This window comes from Nothoprocta perdicaria, unplaced genomic scaffold (assembly GCF_003342845.1).
Source record: "Nothoprocta perdicaria isolate Ctin4 unplaced genomic scaffold, notPer1 scaffold_98, whole genome shotgun sequence".
Lineage (NCBI taxonomy): Eukaryota > Metazoa > Chordata > Aves > Tinamiformes > Tinamidae > Nothoprocta > Nothoprocta perdicaria.
Genome location: NW_020456287.1, coordinates 1,518,676 through 1,542,154, shown reverse-complemented (window position 1 = coordinate 1,542,154; position 23,479 = coordinate 1,518,676). Strand labels below are relative to the sequence as shown.

Below are 23,479 nucleotides of genomic sequence, written 5' to 3'. Positions count from 1 at the left end.
CAGCAGGTCATCCCCCAGCCTGCAGCGGTGCATGGGGTCATTGCTCTGCACTTCCCTTTGTTGAACTCCATGAGTTTCCTCCCCGTCCATCTCTCTGGCCTGTCCAGGTTCCTCCGAATGGCAGCACAGCCCTCTCGTGTATCAGTCTCTCCTCCCAGTTTGGTGTCCTTTGCAAACTTGCTGAGGCTGCACTCTGTCCCTTCGTCCAGGTCACCGATGAATAAATTGCACAAGTCTGAACCCAGCTGTCCCTGGGGACACCACCAGCCACGGGCTCCTGCTGGACTGCAACACTGAGCACAGCCCCCTGGGCTCTGCCTTTCAGCCAGATCTCACCCCTCTCACTGCCCATTCACCTAACCCATTTCCTCAGCTTGTCCATGAGGATGCTAGGGAGACACTGCTGAAAGACTCGTGGATGTCAAATTTGCCTAAATGATCTCAGAGGTTGAGGTCTCCAGCCTGATTCTCCTCCATCAAAGGGAAGCCTCCCTTTCTCAAGACTTTCTCTCTGGTCTCCAGGCTGCAGGAGCTCTAGGAGTTTGAACAGTCCAGACAGAAGCAAAGGCAGAACCAGTATCTCTGCCATCTCTGTGCCCTTCATCACCAGCGTCCCTGCCCCACTTAGTGGCAGGCCCATATTCTCCCTCCTCTCCCCTTTACTGACATATTTCAAAAGCCCTCCTTGTTGTTCTCAACATCCCTTGCCATGCTAAGCTCTAGGTAGGCTACAGCTTTCCCAGTCCCATCCCTGCACACTCAGACAACATTCCTGTGTTTCTCCAAGATGGCCTGTCCCTGCTTCCACCTTCTGTAGGCTCCCTGTGTCTGAGTTTTGGCAGGTTCACCCATGCAGGTCTCCCGCCCACATCGCAGGGATGCTCTTGAGCGTGGGGGAAGTGATCCCTGCCAAGGAACCAGCTCTCTGGACCCTTTTCGCTCTACAGCCCTATGCTCTCCCTAAGCTCTTGCCCCATGGATATCCCACATTGGCTCTCAGAGTGGCACAGTATGGTTTCTTGCCATGGAGCTCCACTAAGGCTCCGGATCCTGCAAAGATTGAAGTGTTTTATATCAATTTTTCATCATGAATAACCTCATTTGGAGCCAACACGTTCAGAGCGGGCACAGAATGAACTTCTCGAGTTAGGCAGACTAAGGTCTGTGGCTCATGCTCTTAGAGAGCACTTCACTGCCTCCTTTCTGCTAAGGAGGAAAAGGGGGGACAACCCTTGGAAGGGAGCACAGTGCAAAAGCGCTTCAGGAAAGAAATTACAAGCTTAAAGTACTGTCCATCTGTCACCTACCTTCAGGAAAACCTTGCACACTGAAATAGGCCAAGCAAGCAGGCAGGTATAGTGGAAAATGGGCAAATTTCTCATTGTCTTTTTTAGCAGAGTCAAGCTGCTTTTACAGAACAGCTGCAAGGTCGCACTTGGCTTCCCCAATATTCTAATTCATGCTTTGCTTTATGTGACATTTATATGGTATTTCATGGGTTTATCAGGGAAAAAACATTGCACTCATCACTGGCACCGGCACCTAAGAGAAAGACAGACCTGTTTATTTAACTCTCTGGTTTTGTTTTAAACAGAAATGTTTTTCATATTTTGCAAGAAGCGACTAGAACATGAAGAATCGTATGAGACAATCTTTGGAGAAATGGGTTTTTATTATTCAGAACGTAACAACTTGCCAGTTATTCTACTCCGCTGTGAAACAGTTTCCACCCTTCCTCTTTTTTAAGAAGTTTTCTGGGCAGTTCAATGATTTCTCCTCCGGTCTCCCGAGCACATATGCCTGGAAGCAGCGAGTGTTCTGCCACTCAGGCACAGGCCCAAAATCCCGATCCTCACCAGTCCCCACTGTAGAGACTTTGGACAAGTAAACAGACACCAAAAATGAACCAGAAGTCAAAAGCAGAGAAAATGGGGTCACGCAGAGGGGTCAGCACAAGGTTCTGAAGGCTGAGCGGCCCCAGCTCTGCTAATTAGGTAGCACAAGGAGCACTGCAGAGATTATACCAGGTGCCAGCCTAAACGCTGCAGGGAAGGAAACTGCACCTGCAAATGCAGGTAAACGCAGCTAGCTGCCATTTTCAGCAAGCATTGACCTACAGCTTCAGAATTACTAATAATTTCATAAATTACAATAATTTCATAAATTCCTAAGATGTTCATAAACTTTTCCAGCAAAGTTTCAGAATTACTTTCCTCACTAAGATCTGTGCATTAGCCTTCCTTACGAGGTTTTAGGATAACAAAATGATTTTCATCCTTTCCTCCCTCCTTGCTGCCACAGACCGCACCACCCGCACCACATTGAACGGTCTCTTTCCACAACAGATGCCATCACAGAGCTTCCAATACTGATTGTGTCGGGAATCCAACCACAGAATCACAGGGTGGTTGAGGTTGGAAGGGACCTCTAGAGATCATCTAGTCCAATCCCCTGCTCCAGCAGGGACACCCAGAGCACGGGGCACAGGGCGGCATCCAGGCGGGTTGGGAGATCTCCAGAGAAGGAGACTCCACAGCCTCCCTGGGCAGCCTGTGCCAGGGCTCTGGCACCCTCATAGTAAAGAAGTTCTTCCTCACATGGAGATGGAACTGCCTGTGCTGCAGTTTGCACCCACTACCCCTTGTCCTGTCACTGGCCACCACTGAGAAGAGCTTGTCCCCTTCCTCCCTACATTCCCCCTTCATGAACTTAGACATGTTAATCAGATCCCCTCTCAGCCTTCTCTTCTCCAGGCTAAACAGGCCCAGCTCACTCAGTCTCTCCTCGTACGAAACATGTTCCAGTCCCTCAATCATCTTTGTCGCTCTCCGCTGGACCCTCTCTGGAAGCTCCACGTCCCTCTTGTACTTGTCCCTCTTGCATCACCTTTTAAAGGCAATCTCCCCAGGTAATTTAATTATTTCAATACAACTGCTTTTGCCTCCTTCTCACAGCTAAATGTTTAAGCAATGAAAGTTATCAGAACAATCCTCACTAGATTAAAATACAGGCCTGCTATGCAATAAATGGTGTCACGTTAAAAATATCGCACAGATCAGGGATTTCAGCTCTCCTTTAAATCACCATTGAGGCAAAAGGCTACAAACAAGAAACTAGCAGGTTGTCATCCTGCTTCCAAGATGTCCTGTAGAAAAATCTGTCCTGTAGAACAAACAACAGGGTTTTTTTTCATAGCTGCTACAGGCTACCAACTAAGTTAGTGATCATTCTTAAACTTAGCATTTATGTATCCTCCCTTAGCACGTTATGTGTGCAGCGCACATAATAATTTTATGCTGTGAATCTGTCCACTGAGAGCTAGACAAACCCATTTTACATGCACGCTACAAGTATTACATTTCTGAAAAGCTGCATTAATATACAGAATTTATTAATATAGAGAAAAAATATTGAAATTTGATCCCAAACACTAATTTAAAGTTTTTAGTTGAAATTTACAACAAAACCATATGCCAGTTCATTGGAGCTGAAAAAAATCTCTCCATTTTATTGCTTATCCCCATTTTGCTCTGAAGTGACACAATGACATCAGTGGGAAAACAGCACAGCACTGCAGGAGGGAGGTGAGCGCCGAAGAACAAAGTGTGCAAATAACAGAGGGATGAATAGGAAAAAGGGAGATCTTGGCATGAGCAGTCATGTCTTTAGGCCTCATCATTTGTTTTCCATATAAATGTTTTCCTTGCTTAACTACACAGTGCAACATCTACTAATTATGTACTTACTGCAGGGGAAGCAACCTGTATTTCCACATCCTTAGCGTGATGCTCCGTGTCTGTATTTTAACTGGCTGGGTGTATGTCACTAGCATCATCCACTGCAAAATCCTGCTAAATTAACTCTCAGGTTTCTTCACTGCTTCTTGGTGGGTATTTTAGACATTAAAAAGGGTAGAACCACTTACTGCAGCTATCTGTGGATCAAAGCATGATTAAGTGTACCAGGAAAAGGGTTCTAGCTGCAAGAAGACAGGAGCATGCACAACCTCCAAAGTACTGTTTGCCACTGAGAGAATACTTATTTGGTTTAACACATAAAAACTGTTTCATTCATGCAACACAAAAACTGCAGGTGAAAGCCTGCTTCCACGAGCCTGACTTTGAGATCATCAATAAGATTTTTGAGCAACCTCAAACCTTTGCACGTAACCAGCTTTGGAGCCCTAACATCCACGCAGTTCCTATTGAAGCTGTAACCTTTCAATTTACGTATGCATTTCTGTCACTACGTGAACTGACAGTTTAATTAGTTACTTTTCCTGTTCTGATCTCCATAAAAAAAAAAAAGAAATCCTACTTTTGTGTTGCACAGGTAAGGTCCTCACTAACAGAGGGGACAATCAGTGGGTCACGCAAGGCTGTAGATGTGGCAGGTTTATCGAAACCCTGGCTACAAGAACAGCTGGGCTGTTGCATTTAAAACAGGCAATTTGAAATATTTTTAAACCCCGGTGAACAATCCAGGCACTCGGTTTCCAGAGACGCATTTCCTTGGAATGCATTTGCCCGCCCCGCGCCACACCGAGGCCTTCGGGGCATCAGGGTCCTTCTGCAGAAAGGCCCCACTTCCAGCTCCTCCAGCTCGCCCCTGAGTTTCCACCATGACTCACAGGCCATAAAACCTCCCCGTGGCTCCCCCTTCCTCCCCATTTCGTTCCCGGGGCGGCCGGCTTTGTTTTTTTGGTTTGTTTTTTTTTAATCTCAAGCATCCCCTGCACCTTCACACCCAGCCACCTCATTCACACAGGCAGGTAACAGCTCTCCCATCCTTCAGCACCAGCAACTTTATATGATGGTAATTCTCTTTTGTCATCTCAGTCAACTGCTGATTTTCCTGAACTTGTTACTGTACTACAAGATGAGAAGTTTCTGTTCCCTCTCCTCCACTGGTTCTTCACTGGTAGCTGCCGTGCACACTTCCATTATTTTATACCTACTTCCTCTTTGTAATCGATCTTTCAATCTCTTGAGAAAGCTGTTCCTGGGCCCTGTTCTCCTTATTTACCTCCAAATCCCCTCTAATTATCTGATATTCTGTCTGGACTGGTATATTCTCTACTAAAAGCAGCAACCCAGGGAGAAGCAAAGCTGCTGAGTGATTAGAACTGTTTTCCTTATCCATCTTCTCCCCTCATGCATCCCAGCAGTGTTTGCTTAATTGGCAGCAGCTGAACATGTTTTCCTTTTTTTTACAGCAGATGGATGTAACTTAGAATCTCACAAATTACGTGAAGAAGAAAATTTTATATTTAGCAACATGAGGTTCTCTCTGGAACACACGACCATCCACGCTGCACATTCCCCTGCAGTTCTCATCTGTCCAGACCAAATCAGCTTATCTGCTAATTTGGGACAGACGAGAGGCCCAGACTGCAGTTTGGTGGGGGAAAACGGGAGAAACAGCAGAGGATTCACAGGGTCCTAGAGACAACCCCAGAGCTACACGGTCCTGGTGAGGGAAACGAAATGATAGAGGAGGGCAACAGGCAGAGGCAGTTGTGTGCCAGGGAAAACCATCCCTTTATTAAGGATAACAGGAAAACAAGGCGACTGCATTGGCATAGGGAGGATGTAACACCAGCTCCTTTCCCAGGTTTGGGAGAATACGTTATTTAAGGGAAATGATGCAAGAGTCTCCTGCAATTCCTGTCCGGACCTTCCAATCCTCCACATCTTGTGTTCTCCGGATCTCCTCAGCTGCTGCTCACCGGGGAAGCAGCAGATTTGAGGTTTTGAGATAAAAATCAGCTCTCAAGGAAGGATCCGGTTTTGTTTTGCAACCTCCTCCCCTTTAAATGGCTTTCCAAGCTAAGACAAAAGGCAACATCCTGATGTTCAGAAGCAGCTGGTTCTTACTGCTTCGTGCTGTGTTAGGCATCCTGGGGATGAGGCAGAGCACTTCAGCAACGCCAGCAGCGTTTCTGATTTAACTCCTGAGCAACTGCACGAACCCAGGGCACAAAGCTGGGCAGCTCTGCTCACTGGGAATGAGGACGGGGCTCTACACCAGAATACCCCACAGTCCACTCACAGCATAGCTGAGGTTGGAAGGGACCTCTAGAGATCATGTAGTCCAACCCCCTGCTCCAGCAGGGACACCCAGAGCACGGGGCACAGGGTCTCCCAAATTCAGGTAGACAAACATCCTTGAACTCATATAAAGGGCATTGAGAGGTGACAGATCTGTATATTATAACTGATGCAAACTTTTTTTTTTTTAATGATCCCCCAAAGCTGGCCTAGCCTACCCAGCCAAGAGCAAAAGGATGAGTTATGATTTCCTTTTGGGAAAGGGTAACTGGAAATTAATGGAGACAAATACATGGCACAGATGACGGAGTGAAGATCCTGGAGGCCTCACTTGCATGCAGAGGGGACACGCAGCATCACAGGATCCTGAAGGTTGGAAGGGACCTTTAGAGATCATCTAGTCCAACCCCGCTGCACACACACTTGTGCAGCCATCCTGCCCCACAGGGAGACTAATAATTACCACAGACAGGTATTATATTATTAGACATTATATATAATTATCATAGAGGGACTTTCTGTCTACAATTCTGGGTTATTCCCATGCAGGTGAAACCAGGGGATGACAACTGAAGCAGAGAACATCTTGCACCAATCTCGCTTGGGACACCAGACTTCAGCACTAGTGCAAGATACAGGATGACCAGAGAGAACACAATGGAGAACACAATGAGCTGAGATGGGGGAAAGGCAGCAAACAAGTAAAGGCAGCCTTAGCACTGCCTCAAAAACTAAATCTGGTCTGTAATTCTGGCTCAGCCATGCCCAGATCAGACAGGATTGCTTCTGACAGATTTTTGGGCAGGGACGGAACAGCTTTCCCTATAGACAGCAAAGCTGCTGCACCAAAGGAGTGAGGCACTATGTCCAGCATCTCAAGTGAAAAGATTTGCTTCTCTGCACCGAAAAATGTTGGTTTGGTTTCAAGACCCACACGTGATAGGCTGTGTCAAACAGGACCTCCTGCCTTTCTTCTCTCCTGACATTTGGATCTGCTGAGGACACCCGGGCAGAACGACCCGACAGGCTCTTCTAATAGCTGTGAATTGAGCCTCCCTGTCAAATGCACACGGTGAGCTCTGCAGGGCTGGATGCAATTGATGAGCTCCTACCAAGCAATGTAAATCATTAACCGACTGCTGCAGACTAAGTAGTTCATTTAATTCAGGTAGGTTCCAACTCCCAAGCATCTGCAGGGAGGGCAGACACCTGGAGAAAGGTTTTTTAATGACTCACTCAGAGCCAGGGGGAGGTAAACATTTTTATATTCCATTTTTATAGCAGTGGGGAGGAAAACACCACTCAGAGATCACAGAGCTACCCTACGGGCACGACCTGCCCCCAGCACCGGCTGCTCTAAATAAGACCAGTAAACAGGGCTGTGAGGCCACAAGAGAGATCCAGAGAGGCGATGATGTTGAACACTGCAGTGCACAAATGGGTTGCTGGGGAAATACAAACAACTTTCCTCATCTGCACTGCGTGGTATAAATGAAAGCTAACAAAGGCTCTTAGAAACGCAGCCACCAGATCATTGCTCAAATGTGTCTCTCCCTGCGTGGCCCTGCACCTCTAAAACGCTCGCTGTGTACACAGCAGCCTCAAAGACCAAGGTTCGGCTTTGCTCTGGTCTGTCCAGGACATTGAAGAGTTTCCCTTCTTCGAGCTGTTCTGAAAGGAAAGTGTTTCCATGGAAGGGAACAGAAGCTTGTGCTATGGCAGCCACGTGTCCAACTGGGAGCCCCAGGACACCGCGGATGCAGGGCCTGGAATTCCCTGGGCTAGACCAGTAACCCACCCTGGAGACACAGACCCCTGACAGCACCTTCCAGCAGCTTCCTTCCATGCAAGGCCATCCCTTAAGCTCAGAAACAATACTCTGTGCTCCCTATCTCTTTAGTTTCAACTCCAGCACTCAATTTAGGCAAGAGCTGACAGTGATTTGTAAGTCTTGCTAGTCTTGCCCCCCCCCCTTTTTTTTTTTCTCTTTTTTTTCCCCTTTTTAATGCTACCGCTGTAGAAATTTCAGCTACCCTCTTCCTCACCAAGTCAAACACAGCTTGGGAGCGATGGGGCAAAGGCAAAAACTGCCATTCCCTCCACCTCGCTGCAGAGAACGAATCTCTTCCCATTTTGCTTCTTGCCCACTCAGCCCTTCTCAGCCCACTGCCCACTGCCCAGGCTCTCCGCTACTCACGGCAGCAGAATGCATTTTCATAATAATGAAGCAAAAAAAAAAAAAAAATAAGAGCTGGCAATTACTAGGGACTGTTAGTGGGAATGGATGTGGCTGGGACAAGAGGATGCACTGGGGGGCATCTTGGCTTTTCAGGCAGCAACATCTGGGAGATAAAACAGCTAACCAAGCTGGATGCCCTTCTATCACCAATATACAAAGTTCTTCACCAGATTTTTGGTGCCACTGTTTTTCCAAGCCAAGCTACCTCAAAAAAATATATATATATATAAAAATATATATTATATATATTTTAAGCAACTGACTACTGAATATCGATATTTAGCAGCATTCAGCACTGTGGCACCACCTAAACGCTTGTGTAGGGAAGGGACAATTTGGCACTTTTCAGTTTCAAATGGGTAGGACGCTGCCCCTGAAAGAACGAATGAACAGGGAGGTAAGAAAGAGAGAGAGAGAGTTGAGAGGAGTTACAGTTGAGATAAGAACATGAATGGGAGGAACGAGGAGTAGGGCAAGGGGTTATAAAGTGAAGTCACAGTGAATAAGGACAGCAGTGAGCAGCTGGTTCAGGGAGCCCTAGCCAAGACAGTAAAAGCCCTAACCAGACAGTATCTGGACAATAATAAACCCAAACTGAGGCAACAGCCCAAAGGCAAATCCCTCAGACCCCACGACCTCCCCACTGCATTCCCAGACTTGCCGGAGTATCAAGAAGGCTTTTTGCAGCAGGTCAGCCCAGCACGGGAGCGAAGGGAAAACGTCCTCACTCTCCATGTAGGAAGCACTTTGGCAGTGACTGATGTGGCAATGAAAACCTTTCCATCTCCACGTGACAGCTAAGCATCTTCCTGTATGCAGCCTCTCAAAATGCAACAGGGAAAACATTTACTATACTAAAGGCTCTTCAAATGTGGCACTTAAACTTTGCTCCATGCCTCGCAAATAAAATCAGCTGGTTCTACATCCATTTAAGAGACTTGGGTCTCTATATCCATTAGTTTTCATCAATAGACAGGATTCTGGGGGGGCATTTTAGCCAAATGAAGGTTCATCATCTGCTCCTATGAAACAAGCATATAGCTTATAATAAACAATGACTTAAAGAAGAACTTACCTGAGTAGGATTTCATGTTATCTTTTTGTCCTTCAACTGAATACTGCATAATTTGTACTTGAAACAAAATGTTTTCACTGTACACCTTTTCAGGGACTGAATAAGCTCCCTTCCTCTGCAGTGCTTGTGAAAAGTGTCACTGCTTCATGCCAGAGCACTGGTTCTTAGCAAGTTCCTCCTCTTGCTCCCTTCCCAACTTGAGTCAAGGTGCTATTGAGTCTCAACAATGCAACATTTTTGTGCTGTAAGCAGCTTAGTTTTTGCATCAATATGCAGCACATGCTGAAATTCAGCTCTGCATCCTTCCCAGGTTGGGCTGCATAAGCAGCCAGGTCCCAAACTCTCTTCACAACACCCATCCTTGCCCAAAACAGCTTAGTGATAAGAACTCCAGCTAGGAGGGTGAAAGAGGCTGTAGGAGCTTTTGAGCACGTAGGGGCTGAAACCACACACCCCAGAATCAAATTTCCGAGCCAAGGCTGACAAGAGAAACAGCTGGTGCTAACTCAGCCCGGGGTGGGCACTGCCCTGGCAGCCTGTCCACCAGCAAAGCCACAAGTCCCCGAGACTGTTAGGGGCTTGTGACAGTAACTAGCCACTGTGAAGGCCTGTCAGTGATGAAGTACTTGCCATCAACAGCAGGTAAAAAATAAGATGAAGCCTGGATACGCTCCAATTAAAAAAAGGAATTAAAATCTTGCGATTATCCAACCTCTCCAACATATGTTCTTCCTATGCCCTCCCTCTACACAGAAACTCTCTGTTTTTACTTTCAGCTTCAGCAATTGATGTTTTTCTTCTCTCTCCAAAGTGCCTTTTTTTCAGGTAATACATAACAACATCGCCTAATGGCGACACAGCATCACTCAGATCTGCAATTCCAGGCGGCAGCATCAGTGCAGTTGTGTAGGAGGACGGGAAGCCAAATTAGACATCTTGTCCTGCCTGTTTTCGTGTCGCATCTCCATCGCTGATATCTGCTCATAAGTTAAGCTTATTAGAGCCCAATCTGCCCGGCTTTCTCTGTCTGGTTGAAATCCTTGTTTCCATGAAGATTTGATGCAAGGTAGGCAGAGCAGAATTTGTACCAGGAGTGATAAAGTACAATCTTGTGGTACAGGAAAAGCAGCATGTCTGGTAGAAAAGTGCTATTAAGACTGAGGTAAAACCATGTGTCTTGAGTAGTTGAGATACACACGATTCTATGGAAACTCCGTTGCTTTCTTAAACCTTCTCATCTTAAGCCTTAAAAAGGCAACCACTGACCTGTAACCAGAGCTAATACAGTTTCCTCAGAGGAGTCATAGGAAGGAAGAATCTCAGACCAACCAACCTGAGAACAGATGAACTAAAAACTAGAGAAGAAACTCTTCACAGAAAGTGAGTGACTACAAAGAACTCCCACAACAAAGCAGACCGCGCAGGAAGCCTGGACGGGAGCAGAGGAGCACCCCTCGTTCCTAATGTGGACAATAACGTGCTGTGGAAGAGGGAGGAGAACCAACTCCAGCCGCCACTTGGGGCCTGTTGCAGGAAAGCCAAGCACGGCCTAGCAGTTCGGGCGGGAAGGGATCCCACCTCCCATGGGGCAGGAAGGGACCCCACCTCCCACGGGGCATGTCCATGCCCAGGGGCTTTGGACAACGATGCCACGGCCCAAGCGCACGTGGTGCCACCGCCGCCCCACGCCGTTCACCGCGGCGGCCGCAGCTGAGGGGCCTCCCTCAGGTTTCTGCCTTAGGGACACGCTGCTCCAGCGGGGCCAACATCTCACCTGATCCTGCTCGCAACGAGGTCACAACAACGCGCTCCAGGGATGTGGGAGCAGGGGGGAAGGATTTATGGTGATTTTAGTGTTCCTGTATGTACCAAAGCAAGAGCAAATGCAGAGATACCAGGAGGTGTTTTGGGGACGGGAAGTGAGAGATTTTTCCATTCTCGACAGTGCCTCATGCCCATGGACGGACTCTTCCAACAGCTGTCGCAAGCAGAAATAAATATAATGTGGATCCTCAACCATGGACCTAAAGCGAACCAGTTTGTACAAGAAGGACCTATACAAGACTATCCCCAAACAAGGTATGTAATGTAAATATGCCCCCCAAGATATATGCAGCTTCTGTTACATTATCAGTGGCAGGTAACCTGGGCAAGGCAGAAAGACCTTTGGAAACAAGCGTCTGTACCTGTACTGGGCGACCTAGTGCAAACATGTTGTGAAATAATCCATTTAACACCTTGATTTTTGTACTCAAAATTTTCCATGCTCTTCTCAGGTAGCGAAGATTCAGGCCACTTTTAAGTAAAACACATTCCCCTGGTTCCCATGCAACATTACCAGTCTTACGACAGAAGGTCTTTTCAAAGCCCTTCCTGTGAAGGGTCTCCATGTCCGCCCGACCTCCAAGGTTTGCTCCACGTTCAAACCATCCTGATGAAGAAAACCCTCTCCAGCACGTGTGCCCAAAGCAGAGGCCAAAAGGAGCAGGGGATGTGACTTGTATTTCGGAACTGCTCCTTGTTACAGCTCAACTCCGACTAACAGAACTCAGACTAACAGAAAGGGCTACTGACCAGTTTCAAAGGTCAATTTTAACCCAGCTGTTTATTTATTATTATTATTTATTTAAATAACCACAGAGACAATGTCCCATAGACTTATTAAGCATCTCAGCAGCAGGGGTAGCCACATGATCTGCGTGCCCCGGTTCTGTAAATCACAACTATATTAAAAATGCTACAAGGCTAGGATCAACCTCTGGCATTGAGGCTACCTAGCATAGACAAGAACTGCATCCAAACTATATATTGGGAATGTTCCTTGGTCCAGGCTAATTCCAAGCCCTGGGGATCGCTTGACACGAAGCAAACTGGCTCCCAGCAGGAACAGCCCCTGCTGCAATCGTGCAAGATGGACAGCCTGATTCCCGTGCCTGAGAACCCGCTCTGGCACCGTTTCATTTAGTACAAACGGAGCCATCGGAACAACCAGCCCTGGTTCTGCAGCCTGTTTCTCCCAGCTGTTTCACAGAGTTATTGAACAGAGGAGACACTATCAATCTCACTGAAGTCTGCCCTACATACCTCAAAGTGCAGGATCATCCTCGCCGAGAAGAACATGAAAATGACCAGGACTTCACCCTCTCTACTCACAACAACTCTTTTCTTGTTACAATATACGCCACAGTAACACCTCAATACGGTCCTTATTTCCTCCACTTTAATCACTAAATAATTACCCATGACATTCTTTTTCCCTTTCCATGAAGATTTGTCAAAATGGTCATTTGTCTGCTTCTCTCGTGTCACCCGGCATACAAACCCCTTGTCTCTGCAGCCAACAGTCGCATTTTTGTAATCAATGGCTCAACAACATCTACGCTTGTTTCTGAAAGAAAGACCATAAAACATGTCTTTTCATTTCAAAGTGCACAAAACCACAAGCTCTGGTTTGCAGCAAACCAAACAACAGACAGTTGGAGACACGGACCAAACCATTTGATAGGGTTTTCCAAGCTTCCCGCTGCTTAGGACACTTGGGCATTTTGAACCTTGGGCCATTCATTCAGACTTGTTCCCATCTCTTAGAAGGGAGACAAAGTGCTCATTTGGGATCTTTTGGGAACAGCCTAAGTCATCAGAGCTGTTTAGAGGATGAAAAGTAGCCGTGACCCAAAAATGCTCCACGGATAAAATGAAACCAGGATGAGGAGCTCTTAGCTTGGTTTCCTATCAAAGAAATCCTTACCAAGCTCATTTCTCATCCACCAAAGCACCTGCTGGGGAGCAGACAGAGAGGGAATAAAAACATATATAACCACAGAAGAGCTCTCAGAATTCAATTAAACCTCATGCATTTCCAAACGCGACAGCATATAAATTTTTAAACAATTGGCTCATTCATAACTCCCTTTCCCTACTGGTTTCTCTGGTATCCAATACGGGTTAGTCACGGGGTTCCAGAAAAAGTTAACCACTGAAAGCGCAAGGACACAATGACCATATCCACAGAGCTTCTTGTTACATATTTGTCAGAGACCAAGCTGATGCCCCTGCTACAGTCGGGCAGGATCATTTTACCAGCTGATATTTTTAAGGCAAGATCACAGATTCAGCTCTTCCCCTTCACTTGCTGAAAGCTACAGTAAGTTGGTGAGGGGAGATTTGTTCATAAAGTCTGATTCACTTCCTCAAGTGCAGAGATCGCTCTCTTCTTCGGAAAGGGACTGGTGTCCATGGGTTGTGTAACCAGGGCCTTCTGCGGAAGGCTCAGTGCCACCCACAGCAGCCTGCCACCCACCAGCGTTGATGTCCCTAAGCTGACTTGTTCCCCTTCACGGAATCAAAGGCACTATTCACAGCCCCAGCCACTCTCAGAGAGGTGGCTCTTCATGGGCTGAGCCAAAACAGCGTGTCGGGGACCCTCCCGCCATCAAAACGCTGCAGGTTTCTCCAGTCACCCCTGCCTGCAGCCAAAGCCAGGCTAGACTACAGGCTGTGTCCCCACACCAAAGCAGAAGCACCTCCTGGGAAGCTTTGCTTTCGGCCTCTGCCATGAGCACCTGTGTAAGAGCTGGGGCCTTCACAAAGTCGACTGGAACCTCTGGTTTTTGGATAAACCTGTAACCTGCTTTTGCTCTACGCAAGTGAGGGCTGAGAGGGGAGGTGGAATTTCCCCCTGTTGAGTAGGAAAACAAGAGAGGGAGCAGGGGAATGAGGAGATGCAGAATAAATATTTAAATAGTGATACTCATTTATTTTAGAAATATTTAAGGTGGGGATAATTCAGCAGAAAGGCAAGATGGGCACAAACTAGTTACGTGCAGGCTGCCGTTTCCAGCTGCACAGCACTCAGATTCCTCAGGTTACCAACAAACATAAAGGGGGAGGAAATACCTAATGGGGATGAAACTAGACCCATCTATTAAAAGGGATTACATTCCATTGGTGCCCGAGATAAGAGGTGCATTAAATATCTACGCAATCCCTTCTGGATCTTTGGATAATAAACTGGGCCAGAAACACAAATTCAGGGAAAAAAAAATCTTATGGATAAGAGGAAAGCAATATAGGAAAGAAATCTCAGCGTACACATCCCCAGAGGCCAGAGGACACGTCTATTAAAGGAGCTGGGCTGGACGGCTTCAGAAATGCTCAGCTGTGACAAGGAGGGCAGCACCGTAATGGGCCAATTTTCAGTTCTCTCCGGCTTCATCTTATCTTGCCTTGCAATATGCAGACTGCATTTCCTCTTTTAATCACTTTTAATCACTAAACTTCCAGCCCTCTTGCACACGAGCTAAATATTGCAAAGACTGCTGGCACCTATGGGCCTAAATCCTGAAACTGCTGTCCCAAGAGGACAGGCACCGGTGCTCGGAATTGGCACCAAAATCCTGTCTGATCTCCCATCTTCTGCCAAGCATGAGCTGGAACAAGTGTAATCACGGTTTGGTTAGGTCTTATTACCCTTTAAGCTAAAGTAAAAGCTTTAGCATAAACTCATGATTATTAGACTCTAAAAGAGATAAAAACAAGCCGTTTACTTTAAGACCCTGGAATACTCTAAGCACCGTCTGCTTCAGACCACATTTCAGCATTTATTTGCCATTATAAATGGATTTGAAGCCGAAGGTAAATACATGAAATCTGCACTCGCAATTGGAAATGCAAAAATCTCATTATCTAGCACAGTCTCCACGCATGCAAGGAACTCCGTTCTGGACCTCTTCAGGACAGCACAAGGTGTCTTCTCTCTCATCATATCCAGGGCAAACCCCTCACACTAAGCTGGAATGCTGCAGAATTTAAAGAACAAATGACAACTTTAGACTCACCATCTCAGTAAACTTGCCAGCAGAACAGCAGAGCTCTCCTCCCCAGGTTGTACTTTGGCATCATCTTACATTCACTGCTCAAAACCTTAAGAGTCTCCTGAAAACGCTGATTTAAACGGAGAGCACACATGGCCCAACAAGTAAAGCCCATATGTTCGAGGCCTGGACGAGGTTAGTTACACAACACTATTTCTTACAGCTCAACTAAGAAAAAATAAAGTGCCTTATTTATTATTTATTTTTAAACTCAGCCTCATCAGCAACTCCCTCGTTCATAAAGGCTGTATTAGGGTTACCTGGAATTTCGGCAAAGTCTGCTTTCCAAAATTTATTATCTGCTTTCAGAACCGTAAGGTATCAAGTCTGACCGTGACTTATCCCTGGTTTCAAAGCACCAGGCACACAAACTGTGACACCTAAAGAACCCTAAGGATAAAGAATCCCAAGAATGATGGTTGAGTGGCCATGCAAAGCTCCCTCCCTCCCTCGAGGACTGCATGATAACATTTCCCACCTCCCGCTTCCCATTTCGCATCACGGCTCTTCCCAAGCTCCGGGCTTGCTCCGGCTGCTCAGCCGGGCTGGCTGCTGGGATGCTCACCGTGCCAGGCCAACGTTTGCCTTTTGGCTTCTCATTTGCTGAGCTTCATATTTGACTCTGCACAAGGACTGCAGTTCTGCCCGAACCCCTGGGCAGAAACCTGCAGAGTTTTACATAAGGCCAGTGGTATTTAACACGTGTAACACGTGCAGCATGGGCAAGGCCATGGGCTGAGAGGCTGCAGAGCACAGGGACGTGCACAAGGTGCCCTGGCAAAAGCCACTTGCTTCCTTTGGGGCACTTTCATAGCTCCCTAGCGGGGAGCAGGACAAGCCTGTGTTGCACCTCCCCATCCTCTCCTTCCCCTCTCTTCTCTGAGCCCTCGGGCTTATTCTGACTTCTCCCAAGACTGTTGCAAGCAGCATTTTACAGAGAAGGGGAGCCAGGAGGCTTCGGGAGGCACTCGGGTGCCACACCAAGCACTCCTCCTGCCTACACGAGGCGGCACGTGCAGGCTGCTGCTGGGAGCCCTGTGCCGAGATCGCAGCAGGGGCTGCTGCAGCTGCAGAGAGGGCAAGAGAGAACATCGCTCAAGAAGCCAAACCCTGCAAGACAGGGCAAGCAACACTGAGGTATTTTCCCTGTGCCAACCTCACATGCCATTCAGCTGATCCTCTCTGAACAATCTGCCTTATCAGCTTCGAAACCACTGCTATCGAAACCCAGCTGCTGCAGCCGCCTGTAGCGTGGCTGCCTCCTCCGGACACGCTCAGCTCTGGAGGAAGAAGCCAGTTTCCCGCAATGGAGCATTCCCACCACACGGCAGCTCCGCAGGGCGCAGCCGCGCTCGTTCCCCTCGCAGGGGCTGCGGGGCGGCCACCAGCGTGGCCTGGGGCAGGTCCCTGCTGGGAGCTGCTGCAGAGTCAAGTGGCTGCAGGGGAAGGTCCTCAAACAGGAGGCAGGACGGATACAAGAGGTGCTGACCAGAGACGTGGTCGCTGTGCAGGCAGCTGCCAGGGAAATTAGCACAGGGCTGCGGATGAGAGGAAGAAATAAGAGAAACTGGTTAATACGGGAGACAAACATCATCCCTAAACTTGCTGCAACTCAGAGAGTTGGCAGGAGGGTGGAAATGCCCATGGAAGGCACACGGAGCAGCTATCAAGGTGTGATACCTGCGCCTATGAATATGCACACCCTCTTCACACACAGCAAACACTCTAAATCAGAGAGGGGAAAAACACACTGTATTCTAAGTGTTCAAGCACCCAATGTCACACTGTTGTTTTGACGCCTTGTTGCAGAGCCCAAGCCAGGTCTGCACGAGTCCTTGTGCGAGCCAGGCCACCACCTCACACCCCCAAACACCCCCCGGCAGCTCAGGGCTCGGTGCAACCACGGCAGGGGCACCAGTTCAGCTGCCATGAGCCCCAGAGGCAGCATTTTAAGAAGAGAAGGACAAGAACACACGCTCGTCCCTTAAAATGCTAAGTAGCACTAAGTGCTCTGCGGGGAGCGCCGTAAGGAACAAGGTGTCAGCTTCATCAACTCATCACCTGGTGGCACCAAGTGCCGCAGCAGAGATAAAATAAAATAAAATAAAATAAAATAAAATAAAATAAAATAAAATAAAATAAAATAAAATAAAATAAAATAAAATAAAATAAAATAAAATAAAATAAAATAAAATAAAATAAAATAAAATAAAATAAAATAAAATAAAATAAAATAAAATAAAATATCGCTACCCACCAAGTTACTAAGCAGAGTTTATCACCACTGTCATGTACTCAGCAAAACATTTTATGTGCTGGCCCCAGGATTTTGGCATCTCAACGGGATGCGTTTTTGTTAAATCAGGAACAGTTATTTCTCAACATCTGGAGCAATTTCTGCTTCCATAAGGTTTTGGATCTTCTCGCCTTGTCTTAAAGCTCTCGCCAGATCCGCTGCTCTCCCTCAAGCAGCCAGCACTAACCTCCACCCGGAGCTTCATTCCGAACACAGTCATCAAGTTGCAACACATTCAATTATTAACAAATAAATTAAAAACCCAGAGCAAACAAGTTGCATCTTCAGCAACAGGCCTCTTACAAACTCTCACACTGCTAATCTCAAATTCCTTCACTTCCTCTCAACTGTTTTATCGGTCACGGATGTTTTTACCAAATTTTAAAGAGTTCCCAGACAGGAAAAACTCCTTTTTACATCTGTGAAGCACATTCGCACCTTTTGTGCTGCATAAACTACTGTTCCCACTGCAATAACCTTGGTGTGAAACCTACAGGCGTGGACCGACACACTCAGAGCCAGTGCCAGAATCAGATGTTTTGTTACCTTCACTTCTGGTGCAAACCAAGAGCACCCACACAGCGAAACGGCTGCCAGGGACGTAACCGTGAGCTTAGGCGAGGATTGTAAGGGCACTTTGCAAGGGAGGCTCTGCACAGCAATCGCTCCTGCGCAGCCCACCACAGCAGAAGGGAAACCAGGCCGGCCTGGGGTTGGCAGCGCCTCATGTGCTGCCCGCGAGCAGCAGGGAGCGTCAGAGCTGCCCTCCCTTCACGGGGCGGCGCAGCGCTGGGCTCTGCAACTGAAGGAAAGAAAACCACAGAATCACACAAGGGTTGAGGTTGGAAGGGACCTCGACAGATCATCTAGACCGACCTCCAGCTCCAGCAGGGACAGCCAGAGCACGGGGCAGCAGCCAGTCCCTTAAGTCCCTTAGATGTTCCAGTCCCTTAATCATCTTTGTTGCTCTCCACTGGACCCTCTCCAGAAGCTCCACGTCCCTCTTATACTGGGGAGCCCAGAACTGCACCCAGTGCTCCAGGTGTGGCCTCACCAGAGCTGAAAATCTCAAGGAACGAAAGACTGCTAGTACTCAGGGGCTCACAGATCACATTTTGAATGCGTGGCAGAAAGATTTCAAAGCCACCCCTGCATTTTCCGCCTTGAACACATTCCTTGTGCGTTTATCAAAGCCTAGATGTCACCTGCACAGGAATGTCATTGGTGCAGTACATCCCCTAAGGAAACTGCTCCCCGCGGTGCCCAGGACCGAGCCCTGGGCAGCAGGGCAGAGGCAGGGCCCTGCTCCGAATCCCCACATGTGGGACAGATTCTGAACGGCTCCGTCAGTGCAAGGTAAAGGCTCCAACGTGAACATACAGGGCCAACAGCCTGGGCCCGCTGCCACTTACACGGGGCTCCATGCAGAGACATGGGGATACCTAGGACTGCAGGAATTTCAGATGGTAAAAGTGGGGACAAAAGACAAAGGTCTCTGCTCCCTTATTTTTAAATAATTTCATTTCTCTGGCATACAATTTACAGATAGATTTTACTTCCTGAATACAGGAGGTTCTGTGTGCATGTGAGAACGATCTTGTTCCCTGTGAGGGTGCCAGAGCCCTGGAACAGGCTGCCCAGGGAGGCTGTGGAGTCTCCTTCTCTGGAGATCTCCCAAACCCTCCTGGATGCTGCCCTGTGCCCCATGCTCTGGGTGTCCCTGCTGGAGCAGGGGGCTGGACTAGATGATCTCTAGAGGTCCCTTCCAACCTCAGCCATCGCGTGATCCTGTGATCAGAACACCTGCTTTTCCAAAAGGAATCAGATGGCTTTGGGCACTTTTCAGTTGTGGACAACAGCAGCTTCCCTCTCACAGGAGCGCTCCCAGGAAAGCGATCCTCGCCCGCAGCACCCGCACCCCTAGTTCTGTTACGCACAGGTTGGCAACGAACTCTCACACAGGAGGCACGGACTGCAGTTTGTAACCAACAGGCAATTCCTGCGCACTAGCACGTTCCCAAATATTTCTTCACCTACAACATACTGAGTGGCACCCAGCACAGATGGTCAGTGGCAAAGGACCAGTTTACCACTTGACACCTCTCGCCCTCTGGCTGGTTTCACGGGGCGACATGCAATCAAAACAGCAGCTCCAACCACTCTGATGCCCCCAGCGCCGGGAGACTCCTGGGAAACGCAGGAGTTTTCCAAGCCCCGGCGGAATGGCTGCCGCTGAGAGCCAGGCGCGTCACCGCGCTCCTCCCACGGCTCCCCGTGCTCAGGTAGGATTCATGATACTCAATCGTCTCCTCTCCGGGGCGCTGAGAAATGGATAGGTCTGAACTTGACGGGCCGCTGACCTACTTTCCCGGAGAGCCCAACACCCACGACTGCCTCCGAAGCCAACGAAAGGCAGGGACACGCTGCAACTCCAAAGGCCTCATATGCACTTTTTACATACAAGGAGCCTGTGAAAATGTAGGGCCAGCTGCTCATACAAGAGAAGACACAGCTTTAGCTGTTTAGAAACACAAACCTTATACGCCATATATCACGCTACATCTACACGCTCGGAGGTGTGTGCCTCGTAATTCCACAGCTCTGCTGGCAGGCAGAAGAGCACGGATAAGAGTGAATAATCTCTTCCTTATACCCCTACCTCATCTCATTAATACATGTTCTTGGGTAACAAATTCCATCACTGCTTTAGCCTCTACCAGCCTGGGCAGCTGCATCCTTTTTTCTTACAGGAAAAAGTAAAACAGAAGAAAAAAATCACCCTGTATCCTGCCCAGGACACCCCAACAGCTGGGGCTGTAAAGGGACAGAGATTCAGTGTGCTTTGCCATAAGCAACCAGCCAAAGCAATAAAGAGTAGAAGAAAATGTATGCAGCTGTGCTGACACGAGAGAAATATGGACAATATACAGGGATGGGAAAAGAAATCCTAACCTTGCAGCTTGTGTAAAGTTTAGACTGTTATCAACACACACAAGCTCTGGGCTACCTTCTTCCTCTACCTACGTCCTTTTGAAGGAGATCCACAATCTGCTATGGCTTAATTTCCATTTTACTTCTGAAAATATGTGCATTTACATGCTATAAATACAGTTCAGTGCTGTATAATGCATGGCTGTGTCTGCATAGCTTACTTGCTTTTCCTTTTAAAATGCACCTTCAAGGGTGTATTGAGGCACTAAAGAGAACCTTTAAAGCGGAGCCTAGTTGCAGTGTATGTTAAGAGATCACCAGCAGCTTCAGCACTGGTGTATTCAGCACTAAGCACAGGGGAAAGGGAGGACACTCCTCTTCATTTCAATACAGTGGGGCTACCCAAGCCAAAGCAAATGCTGGAAACGCCAAGTCATTCCAGCTAAACTCACTATAAAACTTTCAGAACGTCTTTCTCATATATTGCTGTCTGCTAAACTCTGACAAAAATCGCTTAATTTCATAAAAAGTTAAGAGAGGGAGGGAACATCTGCACAACCTTGCTGCTGAGTTTCCAGGGATCAGGAAGCCCTCCATGTTGGTGCCAAGGCCATTAAACATCATCAACATTAATAAAAGGCAGGTCTAAACAGGAAGAAGTATCACAATGATCTACATAAACCTAATCATAAGACCAAGTTATTCTGAGTCAGGCAAGCTGTGCTTCCACCCCTGATATCCAAAAAGCTCTAAGTTTGCTACTCCTTCCAAACAAGTTTTAGACTCCAAATGTTTTTATTACAATAAAAATATTAACACATTTTTGAAAGTAAAGGAGGCAGTATTTTTTGCTCAAAAGGCATCAATCAACATTTTGTGCCTAAAGAAATAAAAGGTTTGATTAAGATTTATAGCATCCCCAAAAACACTGCAAATTAATCCCACAAGCTGGCAGAGTACTTGGTTAGGACCTTTTAAGACAAAATAACCTGGGAAGCTCCAGATTTAAACCAGTATTTATTCTTTCCTTAGAGCTTCAGGTAGAGGGTTTCTTTACCCAGTTTCATCAGTAATCAGGGCCTAAGTGACTTAGTTTTGTTCTGGGATGGGACAGGAGAGAGTTTTGCTGGAGGACTATTACATTTTCTCAGTGAGAAACTCCTGGTCTCCACTTTGCCACAGGCTTTCTGACCCTGGCAAATCGGTTAGTAGTGGAAAAAAAAAAATCTTTTGCCAACCCCAAGGGATAACAACTTACAGCATCAACCTAATCTCAGAAAACAGTAAAAGAATATACTTTTTTTTTCCCCTTAATGGGTATGAAGGGCGGGACACATATACCACACACACGCGAACAAAAATGTTTCAGGAATACCTTCTATACTTTATTTACTTTAAACATAGGAAAAAAAAAAGATCAATAAAGTCCAACAAGCTATAATACGCCAAAACTCACTCAAGTTCTTTTCTGCTTCCCAACAGTAAGTAAAGACCTAAAGAAAGTAAAATTTTGGTCACGTAACGGTGTAAATCTCTGGTTAAAGTCTCTTTCACAGGGTGCCTGTTCTAAGTAGCTCATCCATTTCTTCTTGCTATGAGGCATGAAAACTCACTTGGAGACCATGACTTAGATGAACTTAAATGATCCCAAGTTTGCACAGGTCACTTGTTTGATACCTGGCTGAAAACTAACTCACAGCGAGGACAAAGACAGGATGAAAGGAATACTGACAGTTCTGACAGTTTTTAGATAAGCTAGTGGAGAGACAAAGGTAGCCACTCTTCATGGGAGCAGAGGTCTGAAAAGAAAGAGGTCACAAAAACATCTTGGAAAATAGAAAGACATTCCCACACACATCAACATTTATCTTTCAAATGTGCAGCTGGGGACACGTGACCTTCTATTTGCTTGATCTGTGGAGAATTTGTATTTGAAATAATTACTTATGGTGTCCATAAGAAAAAACAAGCTCTTATTTCAAAGGCAGACCTCAGTTGTAAAGCTGAAATAAGTTTTAGTAGCTTCAGAAGGGCAAGAACTGCCCTTCAGAGCAGCTTCAGAGATGAGTTCATCACGCATCTCTGCGCAACTAAAGGGGCTCACAACATCTCGCTCCTTGGCAGCTTTACAACACAGGAATTAACTCCAAGATCTTATCTTTGAGATACGGTATTTTTACAACAAACAACTACCAAGAAATATGTGGAGAGGGGAAGCTGGAATCGAAACCACTTGTTCCAGCCCGTGGTCCCACTCTCTTTGGGGAAGGTCAGTGAAAGATCTGCCTGGCTCGGCCGGCAGCAGCCCTCGTGATGACACCTACCTGCTGTGCCACTTTCTACACACAAGTTCTCGGGCTGGAAGTCCCAGCCGAGCTCCGTTCACCACCCGACACGGCCGTGGAGCGGGAGGCAGGAGGTCTATCCTGTCCCACCATGGGTCACCCCCTGCTCCAGGCTCCTTCTTGCCTGTGGGCGCATGGGGCAGCCGTTCCAAACCCCAGCCCCTTGGTGGGACCCTTGGGGCCAGGCGGATGCTTTCCTGGAGACCCACCTGCCCAACATTCGACCCATGGGACGCAGAAGGACATGGGTGCTGGGTCAGCACCCTCAGGTAGGGATCGTCACCCCCGAGGAAGGACCACCTCAGGTATGAACCATCACCTCCAATGAGGGACCGCCACCATGACCACCACGACCGTAAGGGACCACCACCGCCACGACAGCTGGACCACCAGCACCACCACGAGCCCCGTCCCTGCGGGCTGAGACGCGCGGGTTGATGGTGCTGCTGGTGCTGCTGGTGCGTGGCGGCCGCCGCCGGTACCTGTCCTCGGAGACGCTGATGACCCCGTCCTCCTTGGGCACGATCGCTGCCATGTTGACCACCTCCTGCGAGCCCTCCACCTTGTGCAGCAGCAGCGGCTTGCGGGTCAGCGCCTTGGGCTGCGGCTCGGCCGCCATGGAGGCGGCTGCTGCGGCGGGAGGCGCGGGCGGGACGTGCTGCTGCGGGCG

The 23,479-nt window shown here is 47.7% G+C and overlaps 1 protein-coding gene across 1 annotated transcript in view; it reads right to left on the bottom strand.

Moving 5' to 3' along the window:
* Nucleotides 1–23,453, bottom strand: part of WDFY2 (WD repeat and FYVE domain containing 2) — a 62,032-nt gene extending 38,579 nt beyond the window's left edge. Inside the window, exon 1 of the mRNA XM_026053318.1 lies at nt 23,292–23,453. Coding sequence (XP_025909103.1) covers nt 23,292–23,428 — 137 coding nt within the window. The 5' untranslated portion in view covers nt 23,429–23,453. The remainder of the gene's footprint in view (nt 1–23,291) is intronic.
* Nucleotides 23,454–23,479: the final 26 nt, after the last annotated feature.